The sequence below is a fragment of the Botrytis fragariae genome (genome assembly GCF_013461495.1).
Source record: "Botrytis fragariae strain BVB16 chromosome Unknown tig00000260, whole genome shotgun sequence".
Lineage (NCBI taxonomy): Eukaryota > Fungi > Ascomycota > Leotiomycetes > Helotiales > Sclerotiniaceae > Botrytis > Botrytis fragariae.
In genome coordinates, this window is record NW_023501005.1 from 209,792 (window position 1) to 228,520 (window position 18,729).

General features: G+C 35.1%; 4 protein-coding genes across 4 annotated transcripts; 3 read left to right on the forward strand and 1 right to left on the reverse strand.

Moving 5' to 3' along the window:
• Positions 1-778: 778 nt before the first annotated feature.
• Positions 779-2,334, forward strand: Bfra_012077 (uncharacterized protein; the record flags this gene model as incomplete). Its single annotated transcript, XM_037342398.1, has 5 exons — positions 779-1,088; positions 1,180-1,284; positions 1,350-1,574; positions 1,634-1,776; positions 1,830-2,334. Exons 1-5 carry the CDS (start codon positions 879-881, stop codon positions 2,332-2,334), a joined length of 1,188 nt encoding a protein of 395 aa, XP_037187695.1. The 5' UTR covers positions 779-878.
• Positions 2,335-3,893: 1,559 nt separating this feature from the next.
• Positions 3,894-4,621, forward strand: Bfra_012078 (putative methyltransferase protein; the record flags this gene model as incomplete). Its single annotated transcript, XM_037342399.1, has 2 exons — positions 3,894-4,287; positions 4,320-4,621. 2 exons carry the CDS (start codon positions 3,894-3,896, stop codon positions 4,619-4,621), a joined length of 696 nt encoding a protein of 231 aa, XP_037187696.1.
• A 9,511-nt stretch (positions 4,622-14,132) lies between these two features.
• On the reverse strand, positions 14,133-15,856 carry Bfra_012079 (putative cytochrome p450 protein; the record flags this gene model as incomplete). The annotated part of the gene is made up of 3 exons (XM_037342400.1): positions 14,133-14,308; positions 14,366-15,373; positions 15,448-15,856. The coding sequence occupies 3 exons, from the start codon at positions 15,854-15,856 to the stop codon at positions 14,133-14,135; spliced, it is 1,593 nt and encodes a 530-aa protein (XP_037187697.1).
• A 677-nt stretch (positions 15,857-16,533) lies between these two features.
• On the forward strand, positions 16,534-17,895 carry Bfra_012080 (putative trichothecene 3-o-acetyltransferase protein; the record flags this gene model as incomplete). Its single annotated transcript, XM_037342401.1, has 1 exon — positions 16,534-17,895. One exon carries the CDS (start codon positions 16,534-16,536, stop codon positions 17,893-17,895), a length of 1,362 nt encoding a protein of 453 aa, XP_037187698.1.
• Between the last annotated feature and the right edge of the window lie 834 nt (positions 17,896-18,729).

Consider the following 18,729-nt stretch of genomic DNA (forward strand, 5'->3'; position numbering starts at 1 on the left):
AGGTCAAATTTGTTTTGATAACAGAAGATCCAAAAAATGTTATTAATTTTTGAATTCAATAACATACCTCAATTGGAAAATTATGCAATGTCTGTATCAATTTTGCTTCTCAATTTGAAATCCAAGGCAGTTTCCCGAAAGCCCATTTAAGGTCGCTCAAAGTAATTTTGCATACATTTCAAGATTGTACGTTACCAAATCATATAACCCTACAAAGGATCGACCTCTACATCCACATCCACCATATACCCCAGCAAATGCCGAATGACCCTAGTCCAGACTGAAAATCAGGCTCTATCACCCCACTCTTCAATTGAAAACCCACAACATCCACTTCCAAATTAGCAAATCATTCAGATTTGCGTCACGAAGAATCCTTGCGACATGCGAGATTTGCGAGGATGCCCCTTTCACAACCAATCTACTGGAATGTCGGAATGGTTCCCCAAAAGCTTGAACATCACTCCCGACGCTGATTTCAGCTCACTTCTTCCGTGCCTTTCAAGCGAGCCGAGACTTCTCGTGCAGGTTTTTGACGGACTATTCTGGATGCCAACTTTCCGCTCCCGGAGGAGCTCACAAGGGGCGGTTCGTTATCACCTGTTGTAGGGCGTGGCACGGAGGCACCATGTAACAATATTTTTACTTCCTTCCCGTGCTTAAGCCACCGTTTATGTCTGCTCTACAGAATATAGCTACTTGAGAAATCCCAGGATAATGCTTCTTTCGCTGTATCCTTTATGAACCATCGGCATCCGGCACTTTGATCTACAATGCTCGAGTCTGAATGTTTAAACCCCTCCACTTTGACATAATTATAACGTGGCGGATGTCCGGTATCTGATTTTGTTTGGACTAACGATACGAGAACCTGTGCTATGTCAATGCCGACGACTGGCTTGGTGGTACCACCGGGTCAATCACCACCATTTGCTGTTGTAACGAGTACTGATCATTCGGCGTGGATCATTATTGCAACAGCACTGGGGCTTTCTTGCCTCTTGGTATTCAGTGGGATCAAGTCTTTCGCTAGGACTTCGATGGGAAAAGGCGTCAGTTATGATGAAATATGTCTTTTGGCTTCAACGGTTAGTTGCTTGGAATATCACTCGCGATGGTCACTTCGCGCAATTGATGACATCTTGAAAGCGTCATGAGTTTAGCTGACAAATAACGTAGCTGCTGGCAGCTATTCAATCATCGGTAGTTTTGGGAGCCTGTGCCAAAGGCTTAGGAAAATCCATCGAGCTTATATCAGTCAAGAATCAAGCTCAGATAGAGCAAGTAAGTTCAAGTCATCTACGTAGCGTGCATTAGATCCCGCAAAAAGCTAACTCCTCACTTGTCAGATGTGGTATACGAGCTTGCTGTTGTTTATCATATCCCTCGGATTGTCCAAAACATCAGTAGTTGTCTTGTTGGGCAGTTTGACCCCAGATCAGAAACACAAAAAAATCTTCCGCAGTGTGATTGGCTTGATGGCTACCTGGACAGTTGCGAGTCTGTTTGCGGTAGCTTTACAGTGCAATTTGGCTCATCCGTGGAAAACCATCGGACAGCGTTGTGATAACGTGGTAAGCATTATCTTGGAATCGAACTTGGCTCAAAGCATGAATCTAATATGAGATTGTAGTCTTTAAGATGGCAGGTCATATCTGCTTTTGATATTATTTTCGAAATCGCATTTGTTGCATTATCTTTTTACCTAGTATGGAGTCTTCGAACAAGCAAATCAAATAAAACTATTGTCGTTGTGGCATTTGGATTTCGTCTTCCGTAGGTTTTTTGGGACTTCTTCAAAACAGGAGCCTATGCTAACATCTATTCAGTATGATCATTGCCATTGCCTACCGACTAGCTAGATTTGATGTAAATGGATTGACCACGAACCCAATGTTTCTTGAGGATGAGTTTATTGTATGGACACAGAGCGAAATGAACTATTCCGTCATTGCCGCCATTATACCAAGTCTTCGACCTTTCGTCAAAAATCTTTCTACATATTACGGCCAGGAGCTAGGAGGAAGATCAGGATATACATTAGAAGATTCAGAGAACTATCAACTTTCCAATCTAGGCTCCGCCATGCGAAATGAGAGCCATCACCAAGAGAGCAGAATTCGAGAAGATGTGGATCCAGACGATTATAAATTTCGAGTTTGGGCAAACGAGCCAGGACGAGGTGTGAGGAAAAGCAAGAATCCGGGAGAAGGAAGCTCGAAGCTATGGAATAAAGCCGGGGAAGAAGGAACGGATGGATTGAGTGTGGGGAGTAGTGATTCTCAGCGGATGATCATCAAAAAGGATACTACATGGACGGTACAGATGGATTGATCAATGATAGACATGGCCATGGAAAAGGGTAATGGGAGGCCGTCCGTATTGCAATGATATGGCGTCGTCGATGGAGTCAGGGATAGAAGCGTCGAATTCTAGGCATTCTTGGGTGGTTGTTTGTATTACATCTTTTTGATGTATGGCTTTTGCCAGATATCTAGTTATGATGGTCAAAAATATCATTTGAAACCCAAAAACGGGTGACGTTCTACTTGATTCTAAGCTTCACCAGTCGTTCAAGAGGTACCTGATACTTGACAGACCAAAAATCACCATTCTCGGCCATAGTGTAGAGGGGCGGTGGAACAAATAGTCATAAAGCCTTAATCTTCTGCACATCTACTTCATAAGAGTATCTACAGTGTGGCCACATGAATGCTTTGTGGTAGAATAGTCCGCATTCTCAACCTTGATGGTTTCGATAAATGAATAAAGAGATGAAGGTATGAAGTTTTTATTCCTTGCTAAAAACTGAAGATTACCCAATATTTCAAAATCTCCCGTTCCTGCATAAAACATGATCATGGCAAGTAAGGGTCGGGGAATTCCGTCATTCAGTCTTGATGATCACATCCAGTGGAATTATCTTGATTCTCGACCAGGCAATTTCAGACATCTAATCCTAATAACATTCGATGCACAATTTAAAAAGAATTGGCTCTGACGAAGACACGAGATATTTCAGCTAATGACACATATTGGTCTCGAGCGTAGAGAATGGTTAAAGACATTTTCGCATGTTTATATCACCCATTCCCACAAGGACAGACGCAAAATAATTCAGGAAAAAGTTCCTCCCCACTATTAGATTTTCTCTGCCCCCCCCACTTTCATCCTTGTTGACGCGGCTCCTCAGAAACTTCATCCTCGCTAATTGGGACTCGGATCCTGGAAGAGATTAACCTTGAATCCCCTGCCCCGAGAATATATTAACTTTGATTGAAGAAACGAGTATCCACGGAAAACTTTCCCTAAGCGCGATGAAGACTTCTCCGATGTGTTCTTTAGGACTTTAGGATTCGAAGACCTTATATGGGATATCCCGTGATTATGTACGTTTTAACTCCTTTTCATCTATTTCCCCGCCACCAAGGAGTAATCAAATTGATTCAATTTCGAATCACATGTATATCCCGACAAGATGAAATGGGGTTGGGTTCTTCGCGTTTGAGCTGCTAGCAGTTGCAGCCGATTCTTCTAGATGAAATGCAACGAAATAACGGGATACTAATTCCTCCCCGGACACCCAATCTTCTAACAGATTGTTTTGCGGTTTCATCCAGAACTTGCGGAACTGGTTTTGCACCACTTGAGATGAGACACTTTAGCTAAGCTCAAACTCAGATCCTGTCACTTTTAACACCTGGTTTCGAATTGTGCAGTACATTGAATTATATCTCTATCGAAATTTACATCAAATCCTTGGTTTTCCGAACGCCTTGCTAGAACGGTCCAGCCCTTGAACCCTGAGGTTCTGAGAACGAGCACGCCACTGAATACTATACTACATGTTTCGAAACAGTGATTGTAGCGATACCTTAACGAAATCTTAAAGCATGGCAACTGTAGCGGCAGGGTCTCAGGCCGGCCATGACACCTTCGATGCGCTCAATATCGAGTACGAAAAAGCTTATCGCGACAACACCTTCAAGATTGCCGCCATTAAGAAAGCAATAACTTTGTTAGACCCCGGATCGAAGGTTCTCGACGTGGGATGCGGTACTGGGGTACCAGTTTCGGAGCTATTGGCCGAAGCTGGATTGGAAGTGGTTGGTTTCGATATTGCGCCTAAGATGGTCGAATTTGCTCAAAAAAGAGTCAAGGGTACCTTTTCCGTGTCGGATATGGTACAATTTCAGGTTGAAGACACGTTTTCGGGCGTCTTTATGATATTTGCTCATCTGCAGCTTTCGTACGCAGCCGTTCATGCGGCGGTGTACAAATACGTTGGTGCACTGAAGCCCGGGGGATATTTGTTCTAGGTCAGATGCCGAGTGATTCGTACGTTAAGGACGAAGGTAACGCAGCATATGATGAAACAAGGACATATGTGGAGGACTATGATGCGCCATTTATGGGAGAACCGCTTCCGACTTTCATGATGAGCGAGCAGGGACAAAGGAACTTTTTGACAAGTATGGGATTGGAGATTGTGAGCGAGACGATCGACCAGTTTCAACCGGACAATGAGAAATGTGAGCCGGAAATGCAGCAATATATCATCGCGAGAAGACCTGTGGATGGGAAGATTGTGGAGCCACAGCCACTCCCACAGAAGAAGTAGCGACGTCTAATTGAAATTTGTACACCGAACCAAAAGCGGATGTTGAAGACCAGAGAAATTTCGACTGTGTGATCTAGGTAAACCTTTCGTCAATGACCAATGAAGACTTTTAAGCAACATTTCAACCCTGCTCCATTTGGCACGTTATTTGTAGTAGGGCATTTCAAAAATCCTGAGAGCTTTTGGGAGTTTGGTAAACCCTGTCTCTAAAAAGACGATGGTTTGAAATCGAGTTCATTTATCCTGACGGGATTCAGCTTGTAAGATGATGTCGAGTTTTGTAAACCATATATAATTTTAAAACAGAACCTGTCCTGCCACATACGACCATAGACTGAGGAAACTAGGGCATCCCGTCCGCTCTGCCATACTCAAGCCTCAGATCGGTAGATTAGTAGTTGGGTGGGTGACCACCAGCGAATCCCTACTGTTGTATGTTTTTGCTTTTTTTGTCAATCCTGCTTCTGATCTTGCCATTCATTCTTGATAGGGGGACAATTCATCATTCAAAGCAGTACTATTGAGCTTCTTCCCATGCCATTCTGAGTAGAAACATCCCGGTTATCATGATGATTGAATATTTGAAGATATTCTCGAGACCATCTTTTATGCCACATGTATGTAGTGGTGTCCAGCACCCGAACGTCGAGCTTTTGCATGCAGGCTATGTGTATCCTGGATGAATAGTGAAAAGCTTTAAAGCCCCTTAAATCCTCTGTTCGATCATACTCCTGAGTACCCTACTATCCATCGACACCCCTCGAGGACAACGAAAAAATAAGAAATCGGGGGAAACCATGGGACAAATTGTGTGATGTTTAGATGATACATTTGTTGCATGCAAGATATACTTTAGAAACCAAATGCTTCATATGAGCTTCACCTTCTCTTTATTCCTTCTGTTTTGCTTGATTATATTGATGGTAGCCCGAGTTCAAAGGCCATACTTCAATCCTTTCCCCTCTTGCATTTTTCACTATGGGATCAGCATCATCAATCTCCCTCTTCCAAACTAGTAGTTTCGCTCGTGCCCATTTAATATCACAACTCCTGCCTTGAACCCGTCTTCCAATCATTTCCGGTGCTTGGTCGAATCCTCTTGTTCCCAAACTTCTCCTTCTTTGTCCATCTTCACATGATTCCTATGGGTTTGATAAATAGCGTCTCGCTTCACTTGATGTCCCAATCTATGTTTGTAGCTTTTGCAAATACCCCCTATGGCGCTTCATACAGATTGTTCACCCCGAAACGTCCACAACGCCCTCATCGTACCACCTCTTTTCACCATTCGCTTTCCATTGTATGCGAGCTCCTCAGAAGATTCCGAGTCGAATTTCTCCTGCTAATCATTTTCCACATGAAGATGAGCATGTGATAGCTTTCGTATGTCCTAATTTGATGACCACACGGTATCTATTCAATGGTTTGATTTCGCCCATGTACTCGTGAAGAATGGCGGTGGCATGTCGATGAGGATATCGGTCCAATGAGTTCTAGCTGTCCGTCTCCGCGCGATTGGATGCATTGGATTGAATGATCGCAGTTGTTCGTGTACAAGATAGCCCATTATCCGCCTCTGAGATCATTCTTAGTTGTGTTGATAACGAGTTCATGGATCGATTCATTCAATTGTTACATCGCCATGTATTTTGTATGTGGGTGCTAAAGCCATATCAACAATATCCGCAGGAACCTCCGCGACAGATGTACATATGTCCTAAGCAGTTATGTAACAGATGAAGAGGCATGTCGACAGAGCCCAGTTTGTTTCCACTCACGCGTTGTCCCGGGGCAGAGTTTCAATGGGATTCTGCTTTTTAATACCTTGAATTACATCATGAAGATGTTGACCGGCCCCAAGATTCACTAACGCCGCATGAATTCTAGAGATAATTGAAATGTGCCACGAGACTTCTTGTGGCGATATCGAAGATATCAAAATAGTTGGGTGGTCGTCGTTACGTGAGCTTCACTTTTTGCGCCACATAAACTTGCACTAGTACCGAGGCCGATATGGACCATTTTGCCAATACACCAAAAATAGAATTCTGCCTGAGCTAAAAGCATATATAGTAATAGAATACATATTTCTAATCAAATAGATCATTTATTATCATATCATTTTGTGATTTTTATTTTTTGATATAATATTTATTTTTTTCAAAATATTCATAAACTAGTTTTCTTTTCTTTAATCAATATTATTATTTCTTTGATTCTTTTTATTTTTTATATTTTATTTTTATTTATATAATCAATATAAGTAAACCTCGAAGTTTATTATTTTTATATAAAGATTCAATTGAATAATAGTATATTGATAGTTATAATACTAAGGATATTAAATAATTGCTTATTACTAAATTTAATATCAATATTAAAATCAGAATTATTGATAAATATCTTAAATAATAGGGATTTATTTGAAAACCTAGAATCGAATATAATAATCCTATTATACAAAATCAAATTATAATATATTTCATTTTATTATTAAATAATAAAAAAATGATAATAGTATTTAAAGCTAAAGGATAGAATATATTTGAAAGGTAAATCAAGAAGATATATTTATTCCTTAGTTTTTATAAAAAACTTATAATCGAAAAACAATATAAACAAAATAAACAACTTTTCAAAATTCTTAAAAAAGATTTGGAATTAGATTATATTTAGAGTTATGGTAGAAGATTATTGTATACTTATTTTTGTAGAAAGGGAAAGCTTGTATTATAATATAGTATTACTTATTTACTCAAAATTATAAAGTATATTTTTATTAATATTTTATATCTGTTTTAGAAATATTCTTTTTTATATATTTCGAATATTAGATTTTTAGAATATTAAAAAACAAATGAAATATCTTTAATTAGTATATAAGAAATATAAAACTCTTAAACCAAATTTTATTTGGTTTATAAATAAATATAATAAATTATTTCTAATTGGAATTGAAATTTATATATATATTAATATTTATTTATATTTTATTCTATAAATATATATTGAAATAGCAAATAAACAATCAGTATTAGTTATATATCAATATTTATTATTTTACTTTAAGATTGATATAATATCTAGATTCTTTTAAATAGATAAAAGGATAGAACTTTTTTTATAATTAAAGCTCACTTTATATTATTTTGAAAAGTTAATAAGAGTATAAAAAAGATTAAAGACTATTTTTGATTTAAAAAGAGTACTAAAAATCAACAAATTAAGAATTAATAGTAAAAGCTTCAAATATTATTATTATACTAATGGAGAATATATTTCTCTATTTCTTATTAATTTTTATTCAAATAAATGAAAAAAATTTTTGGTTAAATTCTAATAAAATTGATTTTTTTTTTCTTTCCTATTTTTCTTATTCTTTATATAATCAATTACTAATATAATCTAAAATTATTTTAAAGAATTAGTAAAGAATAATCAATATTATAAAGATAAATATAAGGATTAAATTGCAATTCTTATTATTTATATAAAATAAATAAAAAAAAGGTAATGGGATATATAAATCTTTAAAATGTATATAATATTTGAAAAAATAAAATATATTCTTATTATTGTACTAGAAAGCCTTTTATAATATATCAATTCCCTCAAAAGAAATATATAAATAAAAAGAGAATTATTTTATTTAAGTTTTATAAAGAGCTTTTAATAGATTATAAGGAATAGGATATGTTTATTCTTATATTATTATTTATATATTTAATTAATTTTATAAATATTAATAAATATCTATTATTAATTATAATCAAGTTTTATTAAGATTTTGTTTAGAATTTTGGATATAATTTGAATACTATAAAATTAAATAATAAAATAGAATAAAATAAGTTTATATATATATTAATATATTACTTCTTTTGTAAATATCTATAAAAATATATTAATTCAAATCAAGAATTATTTTTATATTTATTTTTAATATTTATAAATGGATATAATGGAATAATAGAGAGAGGGGAAATTATAAATAATATAATATATGATAATTTAAGCTTTGTATAAGTTCAAAGGTATTATATTAATGAAATTACTATAAATGGGAGTGTGGATTATCTAATTAGAAATAAACCTAATATTAAGATTGGGAATGATAGAACTATAAATCGGGGTTAGACTAAATAAAAGCTAGAAGTATGATTTTCTTTAATATTCTCTATTTTCTTTTATTAGTTTTTCTTGTATAATTAATTTTCTTATTCATTTTTTATATTTTTGAAATAGATCAATTTTTAGATTAATGTTTTCAATAAATACTTTATTGTTCTAATATAAAGAAAAAATATGATTCCTTTATTAATTTCTATATATATTATAATACAACAAATCCCAATAAGATTTTTGAAGTTATATCAATTTCCTTTAGCTTTTTGGTTTCTGAATCATTTCTAGATTTCCTTATTAAAAGTATTATCAAAAATAAGGGTTTATAAAAGTTTATTTTATTATTGTAATATACAACAAATATATCTTAAAGTAGTATATAGCTAAGATAAAAGATAATTAATTATATAAATAAATGAAAGAGAGAAAAGATAATAAAAGTGTAAGTATTATATATTAGAATAAATATTAAATAGCTTAAGAATATTGCTTTAACAAAAAATGTAGAATTAGAATATAAAGACAAAAAGAGTATTCTATAGATTACTAGTACTAAATTTATTATCAATATTATTTTAATTAAAATCACTTATTTTTATTTTAATATATATACTTTAGAGAATGATTTCAAAACCTTCTCTAAACAGATTTTAATTAATATATTTTATTCTTTGAATTTTATTTCAATTTATTTTTTATATATAATATTTCTATTAAAATTGATTATATACAGATTAATCAATATATAAAGGAATTTATATTACTATTCAATAATTATTTATTCGAAAATCTATATATTTAGTTTCGAAATAAGGTTATCCTATTATTTATCAAGAATAATTATTAAATAGATTCTATAGATAATTCTAAATATAAGTATTTTATTAAAAACATTAAAAGAATTCAATTTGGGGGTTTATTATTAATTATAATAGAATACAAAATATTTGTAGGTAATATATTCCAAAATGTTAATATACTATATGATTTATTGGAAACTAGAAATATTTTTAAGGGGAAAAGGAATATATATTTAATGTTTCTTTTTATAAAATAGGATATTATAAATTATATTATATAGAAAATCAACAAAAGTATTTGTATATATTGATAATCGAATAATCCTGGGATTTCAATCAAATCCAAACTGAGTAACCTCAAAAGAATAATATCGAAATTCAAGTTTTTCTTCAAATTTTTAATTAAAAAGGAATTTATTAATAATCCCAAAATTAAGTTTAAATTAATAAATAAGTAATCAAAAAAGAGAGTTAAAGTTGAATTAATACAAAAAACTATATTCAAAGATAACAATATACAAATAATTGATTATCTCTTTAAGTATATATATAAAAAAACTCAAAACAATAATTAAACACTAAATCCTATATCAATATTTACATTAATATTATTAATAAGTTATATATTCTAAATTATATATTAAATAATAAATTAATCAAATTAAAAAGTGTTTCTAATATTATAATTCTATTTATTAATATTGAATCCTTCCTTTTTAATAAGCTAAAGCTTTTTTAATTTTTATTTTAAAATGATTTAATAAAGGCTACTGATATATTACCAATCTTGTATATATTGCAATATATTAAGTCTCAGAATAATCCTTTTAAAAAAAATAAATTTTATAAAAGATTAATTAATAAAAAAACTAATAAGAAATAATAATAATAAACAAAATAAAATCTGGTATATTTGTTTTTTAAAATTGTAAAGCTATTTTATTATTGTTTCTTTTTTTTTTTTTTATATAATAAATGTTCTATTTGAATATATAATATTTAAAATATATAATTATAAGGTAACAAAAGAGTTCTAAATTATAATATATATTAATTGGATTCTTTGTTTCTATTAGTTATGTTATATTATATTACACTCAAAAAAGAGAAAAAGAAAATAAATCATTTCTTATATTTAATATAGGAAATAGATAGGCTTATTAATATCAAATACATTTAAATTACTAATATTATTATAAAATATATAAAAATCGAGATATTAATAATAAACTTTCTTTCTAAATCCAGTTCTATTATTCTAGATCAACCTCAATTATCTATTTTTTGCAGTTATCAACAAATCAATATAATATAAAACAAGTTATACATTTTTCAGATTATATTTTAAATATTACTTTAAATATTTCTAATTGAATTACAAACTTATCAAAATCTATATTTTATATAATACATACTTTACACCTATCCTATCTCTTACAATTAATATAGGCACCTCTAAACTACTCTTTTAGCTTTATATATACTACAAAAATACCATCCTCTTTTTTATACTTTTAATAAAATCGATATTTCATTATACTACTAAAAGAAATAAAATATTAGACTATATAAAAAACTATTATTATATTATTGAATTTATATCAAAATTGAATAATTAAAATTTCAATAATATAGATATTATATAAAGATTCACTTAAAATATTATTATATTAAAGTTTTACTTTATATAGAATCTTTTTTTCGAAAAAAGTAAAATAATCTATATATATAAAATAATATTTTAATTATTAAAAGATTAATAAATATCAATTAAAGGATATATAAAAGGTTATACAAAACAAACAGAATAATTTATAATTTGATTTTTATTAATCAGAAAAGATTCAAATTGAATTAAACCTAATAAATTCTTTAAAATATAAAAAGAATATAAAGGGAAATTAGTTTGAAAAATAACTAAAATAAAATTACAAAAGTTATTATAATTAACTACAACAAAAGTAAATATTATTTTAATATTGTTTATATAATTAAATACTTATATTTTTAAATAGATTTGAATAATTTAAATTGAAATATTTATAAATTCAATTGTTTATTTACATTTTGTATATTTGTTTATTCTAAGATTACATATACTAAAATGATTATATAAACTCAATAAATATAGAAAAAAAAAAACTACTCTTATAATATAAGCTAATATATAATAATATCATTATCATTACTATTTTATTTAAAAAATGAAAATATACTATAAATAATTTCTATAATAATACACAATAAAATTGCACTCTACACAATACAAATTATTTTTCCAAAATTTATATAAACACACCATACAAATTTTAGATTTTTTTTTTGCACCAGATAGAATTCTATTTTTGGTGTATTAGCAAAATGATCCATATCGGCCTCAATAACTAGCCATACTTCCAACCCCGCACGAAAAATTCAGGTTCTCAGTTTTCTGTGCAAACGCATTTATAGACAGTTTGTTGTGATATTCTTATATATTGACAATCATGAATGTTTCAAAGTCGTAATATTGAAATGATTGTGGCAGTCAACGACTCAATGTTTCTTAATCGCCGTGAACAGAGCTTTAGTGGCAGCCATACAAGAAGAAGTCTTCCTCTCCATTCTAGAAAGAATCAACCTTCTAATGATAATGAGCTCTTCATTGAGATATGATTCTTCAAAAAGTTGTTGATACACTAAATTTCAAGGAATCAGTGACCTTGATACGAAATTTCTAAGGATTGAAGGTTGATGGCTATATCCCCATTGCCTTGTGTATAAAAACATGGATTTTAAGGAAAGCAAAAGGCGTGTGGAGTGACGAGGCGGCAAAGGAACGAAGGGAGGAATGAGTGGCGAATTGATTATTTTGACTGATTTTATCTGATATTTATCAATTTGGTATCGAGGGAGCGACACAGTCAGTCAGCGCTTGGCTTTCAGATTCTTTGGGCTCTTTTCAACAGTGGCAGAAGAGTCTTGCAAGATCGATTGTCCTGAAATCAGGAGTATCACTCTTTGCATACTTTCAAGCCTTGACCTACGTTCATCAAGGGCGGTTTGAAGGAACTTATACATCAAAAAAACCTGGGCTGGAAAAGGTTCAGACTACAAATCTCCCAATTTCCGGAAGTATCCGGAAAGCTGAAAAGGAACTAAAAAGCGTGGTATATGAACGGATCGTTAGTCGAACCCATAAGTTCATTCATGGTGTCATTACTTTTGGGGCCAAGCATTCATCAACGGGATCCTGTTGCAGTCCGCATCTTATTGGACTCAGATGTGCAATGACCAGCTGAGATTGAACTTCAAAAGCATATCAGGACTGAAGGGCTGAGATGGATTTAATGGCCACTGGTCAATCCATACTTGATTGGAGTTGATTGACTGGCCAGATTCCTGGCATTTACCCCATTCTCGTTTTGAATCCGGTTTCATGCGGATATTGAAATGCTTCAAGTCAAGCGTGGTACGGATAGCGATCTCATGATATATCTACACTGAAAGTGGTGGGCATTTAATAACTGCAGCATGATTCGGATCGTTCAGCAAATACTTTCAAGGATGGTAGGGTTGGTATTAAAATGTGTTTCTGATCCCTTGAATCCTTTTGGCGTTCGGTCAATAGTCATTGCCAGGCTCAAGAAGAGACATTTCCTCAATAATGCTATAAAAAGCTGTGAGATTGGGAGGTCAATTTTCATTGTCGCCTTTGAGATTTCTATCGGCGACTTGGGCCGGGTGCTGCGATAACTATGTGTCACGATAAAACTACGCTGAACAAGCTTAAGTACAATTTCATTTGACCTCAACGAACATTTATGGAGTCATCAGCAGAGAAGGTTAATGATGAAAGAAGTATACATCTCTAACCTGAACGTTGGAGACAAAAATGCTATTAATAGAATTGTTACCTTATTTTGTGCGTGGTAAAATGAGTGACCAACGTCCCTCCACCATGTTCCTTTTGTCAGAATACTTCGAGTCAGCAATTCTCTTCATTGAAGCAATGGATTCCTTGGTGGTTAATAGTCCAATGAAACTTCAAATCCATCAAACTTGGCTCAATCGGAAAACAAGAATTACCAGATCATATATGAAGTGATAGCGTACATTCAATGGCTTTCCCGGCTGGAGTCTGCCAATCAGAAATTGTGAAACCTTGAAGCCAATTGAAACAATCTGAGGATTTGCAATAATGGTTTCATCTCGAAGTTCGGAATCTTTTTCTGATATTAATAGCTTACTCAAATCTTGATCTGGCAGCCTAGCTTTAAGTCAAAGATTAGCATGAGTAGATCTAGAGCAACTTCGTAAATTTCATTGCGATGCTCAATAGTATGCAAGTTTGTAGAGGTGTAACATCACATTTTCCTATGCATTCATGGATGACATGATGATTACCAGATTCAGTTCACATTTTATTCTTGATTGTCATGGTCACGAAGTTTAGTGATGTTGTTTGTTGGTAACATGGCAACGGCACAACTGTCCTTGGCTTTTGGACGCTGTGCTCATGGCAATAATATAGAAGATTAATTAAAAAATAATAAAACAATGGAACAATGGTATACACTCCGAACGTCCCAATTAAACCCCACAAATCAAACAATACTCAAAGGATCTGCCTTATGCAATCTAACCTGTACCCCGTTCATGCTTCGATTTGTGACAGTATGGTGATATAGTACTGGGCCTGGTTTCTCTAAATTCTCGATTTGATCATACTTTTGAAGAAATCTTATAATAATATATGAAGTCTCAGTCAACGAAAATTGTTCTGCCAATGCAAATTAGCTATCTATACATTTGGCATCTCATAGACGGGGAAACTTACGACCGATACATTTCCTTGGACCTCCGCCGAAGGGAATAAACTCCCATCCGGCCCTTCTCCCTTCCCATCTTTCAGGCCTGAACTTCTCGGCATCCTCACCCCAAATATCTTTCCTATATTGCATCGCGTATGTTGATACCAACACTCTTGACCCAGCTGGTACAAACATAGGTTGTGTACCATCAGGGCCTCCTCCGCGTGGTAGAACAGTATCTTGATTACAAGTGCGATCGTTCAATGGAACAGGTGCACCAACTCTTAATGACTCGTCAATCACATATTGAAGATATTTACAAGATCGCAAAGATTGAAATGAGATCTCTGAACCGGATGGTCCAAAGTCAGAGAGAATGATGCTGCGGAGTTTGGAGTAGACATCTGGATTACGTGCAAGGAAATAAAATATCCAGCCGAGCAATGAACCAGTTGTATCGCGCCCAGCGTTGAGTACCTGCAGCGTTTCGTGGCGAAGCTGGACTGGGTCCTGATTTACCTTCGCCAATTCATCCAAAAGCGAAAATGGCTTTTTCTCCGAATCGAGTTCTGGACTTTTCTCGTCTTGAGTTTGACGGAGGCATCCTTCCACAAATTTGTCGACCATTCGATGCACCTCATCGCGGTGATAATCAAAGTTGCGGCCTTTCACAAATCCATTCCACCGACCAGCAATACCTTTCATGAATAATGTTTCTTTTCCCGCATCAAGATGACGTCCGAAAGTACGAAAATCCGTGTCTTCTATGCTCTGTATGGGGTTTGGACTGGCTGTATTACCCGCTTCTTGAGAATGTACAGATTTTCCATAGAGGAACTCAGTTGAAACGTCCAAAGTCAAATTGTAAAACAGAGGGGCTAGATCAACTTTTCCTGTCCAGCCATCTTGAGTGCTTTGAAGTTCATGACGAGCAAATAATGCCTGGACGTGTCGCTCTTCGAGATCGAGATCCGATACTCTATCTCTCGAAAATTGTGGTCGTACAAGTTGTCTGGAGTGTTTCCATGCATCGCCTGTGTTCTTGAAATTAGCGTTCGTGTTACACAAGAACTAATTGCATGTTCATCATCAAGTGAAAGTAACATACCCTGAGCAGTGAAGATAGCATCGCCAAGAAGGGGACTCCAAATCTCCCTTCTTTGTGGTCCAATATCCCATTTGTTTGCCTCAGTTTGTAGAATGAACTGCACCAAGCCTGGATCTCTTGTAATAATAATCTCAGTGTCTAAAACCATTCCCCTCACCGTCAAAGTATCGGGTGATATCTTATCCATAAGTTCCATGAACCATATCGGGCTTCTTCCTTCGCGATTTGCTCTCGCTGCTGCAAGAACACTCATGATGCCAAAGGGATCAAATCTAGACACTGTTGGAGGGGGCGCGCAGCCATGCCGTTCGGATTCTTGTAGACGTCTTCGCTGAGCGAGGAAGATGGAAATGCATTTCGAAAGGACGGCAAACACGCCAATGTACAAAGAAAGAGAAAAGATATACATGAATTAACGAATTGATGATATTTTGATGATCTCAGGTGTTCGAGAATCTTATCAATTCAAATGGTACTTGTCAATGGAGCATAATAGAATGGTAAGTAAAATCTTGTTGAGAGGAACTTCGATTGGAACAGGGATCAAAGGAAGAGTGAGGAGCTACATACATCAACTGGACATTGCGAAGATCTTCAAAAAAAAACAAAATAGAGTGGGCTAATTGTGATATACCTTAGACTCTGCATGATACATGAGCGTTGCTATAACGCCTTTCCAGTGCCATTATTGACAAATATAATATTTCGGAACTTGGATAAGCTTCATTGAAATGCCTAGTCAGGGTACCGCTAGTGCGTGTAGATCATATCCTCGGTACAGCGGTCCACAATACTATCACCTGGGTTATTACTAGTACGTCAATTATTGAAAAGAGGGTTGTGCTGAGCTAAGTAGGAACTATCAAGGGATATGGTTATACGTGTTTCTACGGGTGAGATGCCCGATGAAGTGGTGTGCGTTGTCAATATTTGTTGTGCCAGTTCATCGTCGAATGCCCCGGTTGTAAGTCGTAATAAAACCAAGAATCACCCAGAGCATTCATGTTCTATTGAAATCAATTACATGTCATCTTACTGATCAAAAACTTGCTTCCACAATCTATATCTGCACTCTGCATCGAAATCATGAACAAACCATACCCACTCTCCCCACTCGACCACCTATCACCGCACGTCCACGTCCCCAAGCTCCTCTATTTCTCTTCCAATTCAAAGTCCCAAGTTATCATTCAAACTATCAAAGATGGCCTTTCAGAAACTATATCGGCATTTCCTGTCCTTGCCGCATCGGTTGGGCCATCCCGAGAACCAAATTGTCAAATAGGCTCACTTTCCGTGCAAGCTCCTTATTTCAACGTCAATGAAATCCTTTCGGTGAAGGATCTCAGTTCCAAATATGACTTTCAAAGTATTCAAGCCAATAAATTTCCTACCGATGCAGTTGATGGAGATGTGTTACCAGATTTGGTAAGAAATAACTCTCAAGTTTTTCTTGCACAAGCAAACATCATCCGGGGTGGCATTGTTTTGGTTTGCGCCGTGCATCATTGTGTTATGGATGAAGCGGGAATGTTTAATGTTTTAAAATTGTGGTCTACATTCTGTCATGGGGGAAATGGTCATGAATTGGTGACTGAAGAATGGATTGATAACTCTGCTCTGTTGCAAGGACAGGGAATGGGTAAATTGGAGGATTATCCAGAATATAAACTGTTGCCAGAGGATTTATCTTCCACGCCATACGTTTCGATTTCTTCAGATGTAGTGGGAACGGGTGTATTTTTCTTCTCAGACGATTCTTTGCGACGTCTGAAAGAGCTGGCTAATGAGGGTTCGGACGATTCATCTTGGGTTTCTACAAACGATGCTTTGGTTGCACTCATTTGGTCTAGGATAACTTCGGCACGTTCAACTACTTCAAACTCCGTCGAGCCATCTACTCCTTCACTGCTCGTCATGACGGTCAACGGACGCAACCGCATTCAACCTGCTATGTCCCCAACTTTCACTGGAAATGTTGTATTGATTGCCAAATCCAATAGCACGTTCTCTGATCTGATATCAATGTCCTCGAATACTGCAGATATTGGAGCCATCGCACGCATCGTTCGCCAATCAGTGCGTGACGTTGATGAGGCGAGGGTTAAAGACGTGATCAAAGCAATCCAGAAGGTGTCGGATCTTAACCGATTAGAGCCAAGCGGCTTTGAATCTTACCAACGTAATGCTGGATGCTCATCTTGGTCGGGACAACCATATTACGGCTTGGATTGGGGGGACAACCTAGGTGGTAAATGCAAAAGATTTAGGTGGAGAAGTTTGAAGACTGATGGAGTCTTTGTCATTTTCCCGAGAATTCCCGGAGGCGAGGGAGAGAGAGCTGAAGAGGGGGGCTTGGAGATTTGCATGGGCTTGCGCAAAGAATGTTTGCTGGCATTGAGAGAGGACAAGGTTTTCGGTCAATTCGCAGAGTGGAGGTGCTCTTGAGGGTCAGGCTTTGGGCATGTCATCAAGAGCCAATTTTTTTATCGGGTTGTGGTGTTCAGTAATCTTATTTGAAACGATGTATATCTTGAACTTATCGATTATAGAGTTGATGCTGGCGACTTCTACAAAAAACACAGAATCCACCAATACACATGACTCATCTCGCTGAAATGCACGTTAATATCTTGTTGAAGTGGATATAAAATTAATACCTTAACATGATAAAACTTTTTGCAATCTTGTTCCTAGACTTAGACGAGCCACGGGTAGCCTGTCGCCTAATTGAGTTTATGATGTGCTACGAGGGTATTTCAGATGCCGATCAAGAATCGTCAGCAAGGATCCTTCAAAAAGATAGCCGACGATCTCTTAGATCCACTCAACTATCCAAAAAAATGATATAAACTTTTCTAGCGGGGAAAAGGATCGAGAGATCCTCGATGTCAGCCATTGTATCATTGTCGTCCGAGAACGTAAATTTAACGTCTGGACGAGATAGTAGTGTTTAAAGTTCATCGACACCTCGGACTCTGACTCTCCGCAAGATAGTTCAGACATAACGATTCGATCTAGACAACAATTGTTCTATATTGTGAACTATGGAGTATAGTAATCAAATTTGACTCAAGCAGAATCACCAAAATTGCGATTTGCAAAATCTCTCTCGTTCTGGTACAGTATGTCTTATGTGTGGTCCGTTGTTATTGCATAGAACATTCCGAATTAGTGGGTCTTTAGCGGTGACGACAAATCTCTGTCTGTGCTTTGGTGGGGCAGCTGAAGGAGCGCTAGCTTCGCTGTCCCTGACTTGACCAGATTTCGCTTGGCCTTAGA